Below are 13,832 nucleotides of genomic sequence, written 5' to 3'. Positions count from 1 at the left end.
ATATTAAATCCGAATCCGAACTGTAGTTTTAATTTTTAAGTAACACAAGGCAAGCAAGTTTTACCAACGCGTTCTAAAGAATAGCGGAATTCTAAGCGTTTCAAGTTATTCTTTAGAACGCATTACGGCTATTCAGTGTGAATGAACAGCATACTAATTGTTTGGTTTGAATATGCTTGGTATGTAGGCTTTAAATTCATGCACTTTTTTAAAAGTAACATTTTACTTAATATGAAATAATTTTAGTTTAAAAAAATAGGCTAGTTGTAAAACAGTATTATTTTAGTTAGCCTACCCATGTAGAGTGCACTTTTTTAAATGTTAAGTAGGCCTATATAAGACATGGAAGTTTATACTTAAGTAATTAGTTTACGTTTATATTAATTATATTTACTTTAACAAAAAAAAAAAAAAAAAAAAAGGTTGGACGACTTAACAAGGAATTTATGTTTTTTATCAGAGAGTTTAGTTTGTTATTTATTTATTATTTTGAGTAAAAAGAACATACAGTAATAGTAGTAGCCTAATAGTAGCTAATGCTTCAAAATAAATAGACCTAAACATAGGCCAAATATATGCCTACTCTCTAATAAGGCCAAAACAAAAACGATCTAATGATTGCACATTAGGCTAATTTGCATAGTGTTTGATGTAACAGTAGATGGCGACATTGTACCACGTTTAGCTGTTAAAACTTCAGTAGTTCTGCCTATAGGCCTGCTTATGAGCAATATGGATTAAGCAGAGAATGCCTCCACGCGCTTGTTGACTCTCCATTCGTTCTGCTCGTTGATAATTCTAATAATAAACTTCAGCTATACAAAATGAACCCCGCTTTTATTTGACTGTAACTGATTTTATGGCAATCGGATTCTGTGCTTGAGTTTATTGAGATTTAATTGAGAAATGTATTTTATTTTCGTTGTATGTATTATTGTTATGCTTCATTTCGAGTGCGTAATAGGGCGTAGGTGCGCCTTCGATCGAGTTTTACAAAATTACTGCGATTATATTGGTCATAAACTGGTAAAAAGTGTGACTTTCTTTGTTTGTCAGAGTTGTTTTAACTGTCGTATCGCTTAGATATATATATATATTGTATCATTTTTACCTACTACCTGTTTATATTTACAACAACAAGGACGTTTTCTTTTCTCTTGCATTTGATTGCGAAGAAGCCGGTTATTCCTATTTCTAAAATGTACAATTTTAAAAGGCATGCATAATAAAACAAACTAAAATGTTATCCAGACAAACAAATAACTCATTTAAATATTAAGCAATAAATAAATACACTTACTGTTTTTTGAGAATACATCGTTTTATTGTACTGTACATAACTGTATACATCAACTTGATAAACTAACAAAAGTGCAATCATTATTATTCTATTATGATTTCCGTAGGCTTCTTTCCTTTTACACAAGAAATGACCCACAGACCCACACATTCACCCCTGAACATATAAGAGGTGAAATCATGGAAGAGCTGTCAAAAACAAACACACACACATAAGGTTTAGACAAATAAGATCATTTGTGTTGAAGTGGGTTTGTGACACGATCAAATCCCACACCGCTGAACTGTATTTCTGTATTTCGCATCTCAAATAACAAGGTTTAATTTTACTACGACTTTATTAAGCTCAGTTATTGAACACATTCCCCTTTCATCCTCATTGAAAATGTGGTCAATTCATACAAAAGACTTGGCTATTGATTATGGACCTCCTGGATCTCCTTATTTGCAGAAGTTTCGAGGTTTTTCCAAGATAGTAAATATATTTCATAAACGTTCCAACACGTTGGGAGTCCTCAGTTCCGATCAGTTCATTTCTTCCTTCATGGTTTCTCTCAGTGAGATAAACGGCTTCACTTTCACGTCTTCCATTCGTTTTAATTATTCTTCGCAGATAAACGTGCATCAAGCACACACCATTTATGTCCGTACGTGAGGATTTATTATTTTTTTCATAGATTAAATTACATAACGCATGGCTTTACATCTTGACAGACTCCTTGGTGATGATGCAGCTGATGATGATAGTAGGATCCACTGCTGGATGGATGAAACGACGTGATACCGTTGAAGTTCAGCACAAAGTCTTTTCTGTCACAGACTGGCGATGAGTGGCTTTGGTATCGAGACATTCCTACAGACGAAAAAGGAAAAACAATTATTAATATATAATATCGCCAACGAAAGTAGGCTTAATTGTCCTTGCAATCTTCTTGGAAATGCATGCTTTCTGTAACTGTCAGTTTACAGCAATTTAATATTATTTTAATGTTTAGGAAAATTATTATTATTATTTTTTTTACCGGCACAAACGATGTATTCATTTCAACGCCTTGTCAATGGCATTGTTTTTATATTATTATTATTATTATTATTATACATTTCTGTAAATTAATTAAGTTAATTCATCATCAAACTCCCTATTTTGTTTGTTTCAACGCATTATTAGAATTCTAGCAATTATTCACGTCGTGTTTGTTGCGTTTTCTTATCATTAACATTTTTTGGGGTCACCTGAGCATCCTATGAAGCCTCTCATATCCTCCTGAGACACTGATTTTTTTATTTAGTATTTTTTCATGCCATTACATCTTTAAAGCATAAGAAAAAATAAATATTTTTGAAAAAAAAAACTATACACACACACACACACACACACACATATATATATATATATATATATTATATGCCTACATATGTTATGCTGTTTCTTCTGTATAGTGGACACAAGGACTCCGTTGTTTAAAAAAGAAAAAAGACATGAAATTACATATAGTCAAAAACAATAGGATTTTTTTTTTTATTCACCAGTCAATTTTTAGGTTTCAGGATTGTTTCTAACCAAACTTTGTATAAAGATGATTCTCAACTATGTTATGAAAGATATAGCGGAATTAATTGATATACCATTTTACTTTATGCAATATGTGGGTAAATAACGGGTAGTCCCATTAAATACAATGCATCAATACACTATCTAATTTGCATATTAATGTGTTCTTGGAGCAACATGTAATGAAAAAAAGAAGTGTAATGATGGGAGTAATAGTTGGCAACGTTTCCATAATAATATCTAATATTTTATAGAAACATTGATATGTAATTTATTTCCCTATTCACTTGTGTCGCCCAAAATGCCTGATAAACATGATTTAAGTCCTGATGTCCTCTATTGAGGACATGTATGAAATAAATGCCCTGTTTTGTACAGAAAGTCATATTATGATTAGAAACCCCATAACATTTTCCTGAGATATTTATTTATGACAAACAATTTGAAAATTAGTCAAATTTAAAAGACATTACAAAATATTAATCATATTTCCACAAGAGTGCTAAATTTGATCAATAAATGAATTTCAGTCATTTTGTTGTCATGGTGAAACCTCCAAAAATTTGATATCTCTGAAAAGCCCTTAATGTGCTCTTTACACATGCCACAAACTGTGGCATGTATGTTGTCAGAGAAATTTGCTAAAATATAATGTACAGTGGACAAAAGTCTATTCCTGGGTCCCAGGAGAATACAAGATAGCCTATTGTGTGTGTGTGTGTGTGTGTGTGTGTGTGTGTGTGTGTGTGTGTGTGTGTGTGTGTGTGTGTGTGTGTGTGTGTGTGTGTGTGTGTGTGTGTGTGTGTGTGTGTGTGTGTGTGTGTGTGTGTGTGTGTGTGTGTGTGTGTGTGTGAAATCCTCGTTAGTTTGCAGTAATGTTGGGTTTTCATTACCAATCCACTGGCAAAGACGGCACTGTTTTCGTAACCTCACGGAATAATGGAAAGTAAGATCCCAAACAGCGCACTAAGGCCTTCTGCGTCAGACATTTCCTATTTTCCTAATTAGACCGTTTCACCGAAACAGCATCGCAGGAAAATCAACTTCTTAATTGCCACGCACAAACTTTAATTCATAACACCGGTCTAAACGCGCCCTTAACACGCAGGCTAAACCTTTGTAGGCCTCAGAAAACAATTAACTTAATTTTGAGGGGATAAAAAGAAGAATGATCGTACAGTAGCCTACATATGTGTACAGATTCGTGGCTCGAGTACATTCTTCAAATATTATATTGTACTGTTATTGTAAATTAATATCAATGAATAGGTATAACGGTAACAATAATTGTAATACAATATATAGCCTAACTGATGAAATAGCATCGATATGGTATGGAATCTTGTTTCCGCCACAGAATAAAAAAAATAAACAAAGGTAATTGCGTCTTTTTAATCTCACAATTCTGACTTTTTATCACATAATAAACAATTGCGAGTTATAAAGTCAGAATTGCGAGCTATAAACGCAATTGTGAAGTAGGCTACACAATCGCAATTTTTTTTTATGTTTTATTCTGTGATGGAAACATGCTTCCTATGCTACTACGTTGATACGTCGGGAAAATAGGCTAAATTGTTAAAACAGTGCTTTTTGCATCATACAAACATTTAAGATCGATGTGCGCGCTTAAATTATGTGGTATTTAGCTAGGCATTTTAGTTTAAACGAAATGTTTTTTTTTTAATAACAGCAGATAGGCTACATTAAACCTGACTAACTTTATATGCAAAGACATTTTCAAGAGTGTGTGAAGGGGCGGCTTTACCCGAGATGTCGGCCGAGTCTCTGCCGTTGTGATGCAGATAGCTTTGCTCCAGAGAGGCATACGGAGGCATGCTCGAGTGTAATCCAGAAGAGGTCGGGCTGCTGGAAGCTAGTGGCTGCTGTTTAATATAAGGAGACACGCCTGATGAAGCCCAGTGTGCCGAGGCGGCTCCATACGGCGAATGGCACTCCAGAGAGCCGCTCATCGCCGCCGGGGGTGAGTGAAGCGGGCTGTTGCTGCTGTCCGGGCCGTACTCGCCGTTGGAAGCGACTTGGCATGCCGTCATGTACGTGGAGCTCGGACTCGGGGACATGTGTGAGACATGATGCCCTGCACTAAGGCCATCGTAACCCGTGTGAACGCCAGGCACCGCGTTGGTCATCATGTCCAGATTGTAGCCGTTGGCATGGCAGGCCAGAGACGAGGAGGGCGACTGGAAGTCAAAGTTCTGCGGCAGCATAGACGCGCCGAAGCCGATTCCGTTCATCATGCGGTACATGGGTTTGAGAGCCTGGCACTTCCTTCGGAAACCGCGGGGCCTGCGTCGAAAAGAGCCCTCCTCGAACATGAACTCGCTCCCGGGATCGATGGTCCAATAATGGCCTTTGCCCGGCCGCCCGAGGCCCTTGGGAAGTTTGATGAAACATTCGTTGAGAGACAAATTGTGTCTGACCGAATTTTTCCAGCCCTGATAGGAACCCCTAAAGAACGGGAAGCGGGCCTGGAGGAACTGATAGATTTCACTCAGCGTCAACCTTTTGGTCGGAGAGCTCTGTATCGCCATAACTATAAGAGCGATGTAAGAGTAAGGTGGCTTTTCGGGGCGTCTCATGCCCGAATTGGACTTTTTGCCTTTGGTGCCGGTCGCAGCTGTGCTCTCCAGCACTGTCTGTGTACTCTGAAGCGCCGAGTGCATCGCGCCACTGGATGCCGGGCTGGATCTGAGGGGAGGCGGCGGGTCAAGCTGCTGTTGCTGCTGCTGCTGCTGCTGAGAGCTTTCAGTCGTCATTGCTAAGCCTTGCAGCTGGATGGGTGTAAAACGAAGGGGTCAGTCTTTAAAAAACTTGAGTCAAACGCACCCCAGGCTAGAAAAAAAAGTAGAAAACTGTTGGTACTCCAAGAAAATCTCTCTTAAAAGCCTGCAGTGACTCTTCAAGGCGGCCGAGGTCAGTGCGCCACAATTCTGCTCTGCTCGCAGGACGCGCTCCTCGCTGAAGCCACCAGCTGTGTGTCGCCAGGATAGCGACCCCTCCTTAGTCTCTTGGTGGCCATCGTGAAGACTAATCCTTTAAGAGAAGGAAACTCAATGCTCCAGAGTCCTCTGGCGCAAAGACGTGCGGCCAAACAAAACGCGACCACCTATCAATTCGTAAATCTCTCTCTGCCCCCTAGATCCCCACTAAATTCCTCCAAGAAATCTCCTCAAACTGTGGAGACCCACCCCTTTCCATGTCTGGCATGCCTCCAGCTATCGGTCTGGCAGGAGGCTGTGCAGAGTCCGAGTAGAGAGACTCCCCACCTCCCCTCTGACAACCTAAATACACGCAATAACGCCATTTATCAAGCCTAGTCCGACATTTCAATCAACAGCGCCACACGCCAAACACCGGGGCGAAAGCTGTCAGACCTCCAGTAATTAATGGCGTGTTTTGGTGAGAGCTCTGGCACTAATAGATGGGAGGTTGAAATAGGAACGCACTTCTAGTGAGTATTGCGCGCGCGTTTGACCAACGAAAGAACAGCCGTGCGAAGTAAGAGTTCGTTGCTTCGCCAAAGAGAGAAAAATGTAAGCGCGCAAGGCAGTGACCTGGTTGAGCATCTCGTCAACTTAAGCATGATGGGGGTGGGCGAAAAAAGTCCCTCTCCAAGTGTATACAAGTTCTTGTAAAGGGCTGTTCTGGATAAATGGTTTTGACATGAGTGGAAGCAGGCTTTTTCCATCAGCCGCTGCGCCAGTGCTCGGATACCACACACAGCGCAGTGTCAGTTTACCGTCCCGGACCCCGATCATCCCCCCTGAGAGGAGGACTAATTAATTGTGGAAAGTGAGCTTAATTGGCCATACAAAAAAATCTCCAGTGCAAAGCATCATCATGAATATCGTGAAAGAAAAACAAAACAAAAAAGCCCAAAGTCGCTTGATTACATTTTAATTATTAAATTAATAATAAAGTCGATTAATAAACTAATACTAATAATAATATGATACAACGGATCTAAAAGCACACCTTAAGAAACATGTGATTTTCACTATTCCCATATTGTATGATTGCAGAAAAAAATATATTTTGAATTGAACATTAATAGAGATTTTGTGTGTATTTTGTGTGAAAATAAGACATAAAAGTGGTTTATTTTGTTTAAAATATTATAAATAAATGAGGTGGCGAGGTGGGCATTTTACCCCACCGACACACGTGTCTGTAATACACACATTACTGATACAAATACTTTAGCTAAAATAACATGTTTTTATAATGTCTAAGTTAATACTTGTTCAAAACAATCGCTTTAGCGAAGTTTGTACTTTTTCCCGTTTATTTTGATAAATCAAATAATTCATTTTGGTTCAATAAATAGTCATTAAAATATGTTAAAAAATATTTTGAAAATACAGAAAAAAAAGTAAAGATTCTGAAAGCATTGAATGCACTCACATAATTTAATATAGATTTGTGGTAACAATAAATAATAATTTATTATATTATATGATTAATATTATATTTCTAAATATGATGGTTTCGTTTTAAATATGGTGATTATCAAGGTGGACACCCAACTTAATATATGATATTTACAGTCTGAATCTAACCATGTCATGTCAACAAATGGAAGTCATCCAGCCGTTTATTATCATGTTAAATAGGCTACTGTGCCTTTCGCCCCAACAACGCTTTTTACCCCAAATTCCATACTTTCACATATTCTTCCATTATTGAAAGACTGTTGCTTTTATTAGCTTGAACAAAACTGAAAATCATTAACAAGACCTTTGTCTCATAATATATTCAGTAATTTTGTTGATTCTCGTTTGCTTCGTAAATCTACAACATTTTAAAAAACATTAAATATTATAGCAGAGTCAATCAACTTTGCTCTGCTGCCCTTAATCGCGTAAAAGATCGGACAAATTTCCACGTGCATCTTGGAAAGCGAATGTTTTGGAAAGTGCTACCACAAGGTTTTGGGCCATCTAGTGGTTTAGGGGAAAATAAACCCAAAGGCGCCTTTCCCCGGTGGGCCTTTATCCCCATTGTACAATAATAATAATAATAATAATAATAATAATAATAATAATAATAATAATAATAATAATAATAATAATAATAATAACTTGTTTTATGCTTAAGTAGTCGGTTCTATAATTAACGACTTTTATTTTATTATCATTACACCCAATGATTATTTAAAACAAATTTCCGTGTGTATATGTTTGTTATGTAAACTAATCGATAGTTTGTCTTTCGTCATTTGGCTTCATCATGAATACACGCACTAGGCTAATGCTGTGATTCCGAAGGCAATTTTCACAGCCATGCCTCATGGGCAGAAACAAGCAGCCTCACATCTTTATCAAAGACAACAAAAGGATGTGAAGATAAAATCAGCCCTCGTCATAACAATAAAGGTAAAGAAAATAATCGCCCCCCCAAAAATTCCCGGCAACATCAAACCCGCTATCCCTGCTGCGTTCAGGATGCGCGCTTGGCTTGGAAAAAGCCGTACTCGGTGCAAAAGAAAAATACGTGAAAGACTTTGAAGGTTTAACGCCACAGCCTCTCGTTGTTGTACTAGACTGCTGGATTCCTCTACTGTTGTCGGTGACCTTTTGACTAAAGCTGACAAATTGACGTGGAGTCTCTGAGGCTGTGTTTCAGTTCTGACTGGCACTGCTAGAGCTGTCGATATTAGAGGTTTTTACTCTCCGCGTGACAGGGGGACGGATATTTGCAGTTCTGGACAGAAATATAAATATTGAATTGCTAAATATATCTGTGTCCGCTCTCGGGGAAACTCGGCGAGGAAAAAAACAAAGCACTGAGTTCTCGAGGCGCCTACGAATGACGAATGTTTCTCCCCCTCACGAGTCCAACAACTTAAGCAATTGTTTAAATTTCAATCAAACAAATAAACTGCATGATAATAACAAAGATTACGCTCTTTAGGGAATTGCTGACGTGGTTTTTTAATTTTCCCTGCTCTTCATTTTGATATGATTTTTTAAAGTAAAATAAATATGGATACACATTTAAAACGTAGTCCAAAATATTTTATAAAACAATGACATTTGACTATATGAATGAAATTTGATTATTATAATCTTGATTTTTGTTATGTAGGCTACAGTAGACGATATTGTAGGCCTACATTGCATCCTGTAGGTTGCAGTATAGTCACTCCAGCCCCTTTAAACGCCATACATGGCAACAGGCCTTGTCAGTTTGATTGGTGGTAATGACTTTCTCCTTGACGTCACATAACATAATACGTAGAAGTTGAGGTAATTTTTTTAAGTTTTAAGGAGGTGGTGGTTTGATGAGAGTGTTGCAGACATAACATAATGTCAATTTCAATTATTTTAATAACGACATTTGTGACTGTAATTTATGTAGTGTGTAGGAGCTAGTGTGCAGTGAATATATATATATATATATATATATATATATATATATATATATATATATATATATATATATATATATATATATATATAAATTATGGAAATGTATCTCTACATTGTTACAGCTTATGCTTTTTTGCACTATATTGTTGCGTGTACATTACCTCACTGTCTTATTGTTAATGTTTTTCTATTTTTGCCAATCTTTGAGCTGCTAAACAGTCTTTCGTTGTTTTAATGACAATGACAATAAAGATATGTTCTATTGTATTGTATTATATGGTATTGTATTCTATTCTAAAGGACACAAATGGACATTTGATCTACGTATGTGGGTTATCCTCCTGCGCACAAGCATGCTAATAATCACTTTTTACTAATTTATCTAATGTATTCATTTGCCAGTTGATCGTGGATTTGATATCATAATTCCCCAAATCGTGCTTTTTAGAAAAATGGTCCATATATTGAGACTTGTCTATTTTCCCAAAACAAAAGTCAGGCTTCTATACGATATGCTACTGATTAGATATCAAACTGATTAAAAAAAAAAAAAAAATAGAATAATAATGATAATAATAATAACAACTAGGCCTACTTTTATTACGAATAATAACAACACGATGTGTTTGACGGATATGTTTAAGAGGCAGGCTATGTTTGAAGCAGAAAAGGACAGATTCAGATTATGGTTTTTATTAGGTAGGCTACGCCTCTTGGCCTTGAAAACTGAGTTATGTCATCTTATCTTCAGGACCGTGGACAGCTCGTGGAAACGCGTGGGACTTTTTCACTCTGCGTCCCTCTGAGATTTTATTTTCAGTTTTTTTATTTAATATTCACAGCTGCCGCAAATTGAAGCTGTATCTTGTTTTGTTGTCCTTCACCTCAAAGTCTCAAAACTGTCACGCTCTCAACCAACATACTGTACACATTTTAAGGATACAGATGGGTAGTGTGAAAACAAACACGAACTACAGCTATACAAACTCACTGGTTATTGCAAACTGGTTATTTTATGATGATTCATGAAAATAAACTTATTTGCACACATGACATAATAGCTTTTTAAAACATCTGGCGATAAAATTATTGACTGATAGAACCAATTCGTGTTTAATTTTAAAGCATGTTTTATTATTCAATATAAAATGTGCATGCATTCTGTCAGTAAAATAGTAAACATTAAATTCCAGTTAACGAGATTGATGCAGGAGCCTCACTTTCATTATAAGAACCCAAATTGAGTTTGTCTCTCGAATAGTTTATCTTAGCAAATCTGAATTGAATACAGGTATCATATTTTACTTTGAATAAAATCGTTTGAGGCACCTGGTTCAACACGTTTAAACGACAAATAACAAATAAATACATTGAAAACAACTTAGAACAACACAACCGTTCAGTAGCACAAAAAAATAGTATATTAAATAGTTCACAACTGTGCGTTCACACCTTTTCATTTTGCATAAAACTTTCCGGAGCAAAAGGCGATTTATGCTTGCGGATGAAATGTGTTTTGCAAAATGTCTTTGTCAAGTCACGAGTGCTCAGAAAGTGCCGAAGTTCCCCATCCCAGACCAAGGCAATATTATGACAACAAATATTCAATCTTGAACGGGCTATATGCAGTCGCTGGCACGGGTGCTACTGCTGTCGCGTGCGGGATCGAGAGACACTCGGGTGTCAGCTGGAAAGGGAAAAAGTCCCGTGAGTGGCGACAGCTGATGGCGGGGTCCTCAGGAGACCCATAGGGTCGAAAAGCGACAGGGGAGCCCCGCATGATATAAGGCATCATGTCCACTCCCCCCTGCCAGGTGTCAGGTCTGTGAACGGGGCGTTCCTCTTTCCTGAAAGGTCGGCTGAGGATGCTGTCAATGGCGAAAGAGCTCGTAAACTTGGCGCTGGAAGGAGGCGTAGCGATAGAGTCCCTGGTGTCCACTGGAGCGGCTTGGCTCGGCCCCTCTGGCTCCTTGCCTGCTTTTTTGCTGATGCGCTTTCTCCTTCGACGAAACACTCCGTCCGCAAAGGTGTACTCGCTGTGCGGGTTCAGCATCCAGTAGTTGTCCTTGCCCCACGGTCTGGAGGGATCCCGCAGCACCTTCAGAAAGCAGTCGTTCAGAGACAGATTGTGGCGCACCGAGTTCCTCCAGCCGGTGTAGCTGCCTCTAAAAAACGGGAACTTTTTCATGAGGTAGTCATTGATCTCGGCCAAAGTGAGACGGCCCGAGTCCGAGTCCCGAATGGCCATGGCGATCAGAGCGATGTAAGAGTACGGGGGCTTGGGTCTCCGGGTGTAGGGCTTGCCTTTGCTCTCAGCGCCCGGAGGAACAGGTGCCGGACTGTGCGGCACGCAGTCTCCATCCGAGCCCAGCTCTTCCTCCGCGGACATCGGTGACGGGATGCTGCCCTCGGCGTCGCTGCAGAGCTCCACGGGCTTAGAATCGTAGTGACCCCCACAGAAAATCTCCAGTTTCATTTTGTGACACTATTAACGGTTCCCACAAAAGCCTCTCCGCTGACTGAAAAAGCTTCCCCCAAAACTTAGTTACTTCAGTGCTAGAATAGCCACGCGGCGCTGTCAAACACAATCCCGAGTGTGAGAGTGACAGGACCTGTACCTGCTGCAGATAAGTGCACTTAACATCCCGAGCGGGCGCTCAGCTGTCTAATATAGCAGCTCACCTCCGGGTATGCCTACAGGGGGCGGGGCCTCAGGAGCTGTCTTTAAGTCTTTAAAAAAATCTTAAATCTTACAAAAACACACAAGGATCATGCACACCCTGTTTTGAAATAAAGCGGTCGAGCGTATGTGAGCAAATATCACTTTTAGACTTATGATGAATTGCTTTGTTGATTTCAAACGAGTTTCTTCACAATGAGGTGGGTTCACCTGCGCCTTTGCTCACCTTTGCTCCACGTACTCCCAGAAGAATTTCACGTCGGGAAACCAGGTGGCGTGCGTTTATCAGACATCACACCTTGTGTCTGGTCGCAGTGCAGTCAACGAAAAGACATCACAGCCCTGATTCTATACCAGAGTTAGAATCAGTTGGCTAAATCATATCGACAAACATGTTTTGTTTGTGAACATTTATGGTGTTGTATTTATTAATAAGGCAACATTTTGTAATATTTTCCCAACGTTTTTATGTCAGTTTAGATGTGTCAATCACATTACTTATTTGAATAATGGTAGAGAACAACTGGTTAGATGTTAATGGTTAAGATGTTGTTTAAAAAAAATAATGATGGATGTGAATTATAGCTTTCTTCTAATTTTAAAACATTTAGGCAGCAGTTTTAGATTGCGTCAACGATTGTATGCATAAAACACTGAATGGCCAACTTATGTTGTGTATTTTAATGCAGTAAAAATGAAAGACATCTTTATATTACAAAAGCAAGCAGAATTATGCAATCAGGTTTTGTGTGAGTGAACTCTTAGAAGAAGAAAAAGGTTCAGTAGAGTTTCATAGAACCCTAGGGTTCTAGACGCAGTTTTAAAAGGTTCTATATTGGGGAAAATATTGATAAAGTATGTTAATTAGCTGTTTAATTCATACATTTTAATTAAAAATAAATACAAAATTATACTATGATGGGAACCCCTAAAAGGTTCTACAGTATGAAGGACCTGACAGAAAGGTTCTATACAGAACCGTTTCTAAGAGTGTGTGTTGAACTTCTTGACAGGGTTTAAGTAAAGTATGCAAAATATAACTGACTCTGGCTGTCTTCTGGGCGTTGAGAATGTCAATTTAGAACACTAAACCAGGACCTCTGTAAGTGCTGATGCCATATGACACACAGTAGCAGAGTTATTGTGACGTTTTTCTCTAGTTCAGTTACACAAAAATACATACAGCCTAAATTTGATACGCTTCAATGTCACGACACTCATTTTTGTTGTGCCCATACCTATTCATTTAAAAGAAAAACATGTATGCATTTCATACATGTGGTATACTGTCTGATAGGATTAAAAGATTTCTTTGTGTTAAAGTAAAAAATGTCAAGGTGGTGTATCCATCATGTTATCACAATGAAGAAAAGACTGAAAAGCCCTAATTTTTAAAGTCATCTCTCACCTGCTCTATGTTCAGGTTCACACAGGCTGATGTGAAGTTTATTTAGGGTGTGTTCACACTTGTAGTTCGGTTCTCTTAATCTGGACCAAAAAAGAGAATAATACATTAAGTCCTAGGTCGCTTAACATTCACACTGTGAATTTTAACATTGAGCCTATACAAAAAAATAAAAAAAATAAAAACTGCTTTTATGACGTAGCCTATATTTTGCAATGGAGCTTATCAAGCATCCAAAACAACACTGTGTGCTGGGCTAAATTTGCTTGTTGTATGTTTGTACATATATGGTATTTGACAACTCATGAACAGCTTATAAAATGTCTTCCATTACATAAACGAAGATCTGCTGCAAGGAGACGCGGTTCTGATGCCTGTGCCAAACTGTAACGGGCAATGTAGCTCCTACTTGATTTGCAACTTGAGCATTCTGTCCATTTTAGGGTCGCATCTTGTGACATCATGTCTTGTTTTTGGTTAATTTAGATGTATTTAGTCCATGTT

General features: G+C 38.3%; 2 protein-coding genes across 2 annotated transcripts; both read right to left on the bottom strand.

The window, feature by feature from the left end:
* Positions 1-1,308: 1,308 nt before the first annotated feature.
* foxf2a (forkhead box F2a) lies at positions 1,309-6,413 on the bottom strand. Its single transcript, XM_079819064.1, has 2 exons — positions 4,620-6,413; positions 1,309-2,152 (listed from the first exon to the last, which is right to left on the bottom strand). Exons 1-2 carry the CDS (start codon positions 5,626-5,628, stop codon positions 1,983-1,985), a joined length of 1,179 nt encoding a protein of 392 aa, XP_079675190.1. The 5' UTR covers positions 5,629-6,413; the 3' UTR covers positions 1,309-1,982.
* A 3,834-nt stretch (positions 6,414-10,247) lies between these two features.
* Positions 10,248-11,882, bottom strand: foxq1a (forkhead box Q1a). Its single transcript, XM_079819168.1, has one exon. The coding sequence runs from the start codon at positions 11,717-11,719 to the stop codon at positions 10,832-10,834; it is 888 nt and encodes a 295-aa protein (XP_079675294.1). The 5' UTR covers positions 11,720-11,882; the 3' UTR covers positions 10,248-10,831.
* Positions 11,883-13,832: the final 1,950 nt, after the last annotated feature.

The sequence above is a fragment of the Gobio gobio genome (assembly GCF_949357685.1).
Source record: "Gobio gobio genome assembly, chromosome: 6".
NCBI lineage: Eukaryota > Metazoa > Chordata > Actinopteri > Cypriniformes > Gobionidae > Gobio > Gobio gobio.
The sequence above is the reverse complement of the archived record's forward strand: the minus strand, read 5'-3'. Positions and strand labels throughout refer to the sequence as shown.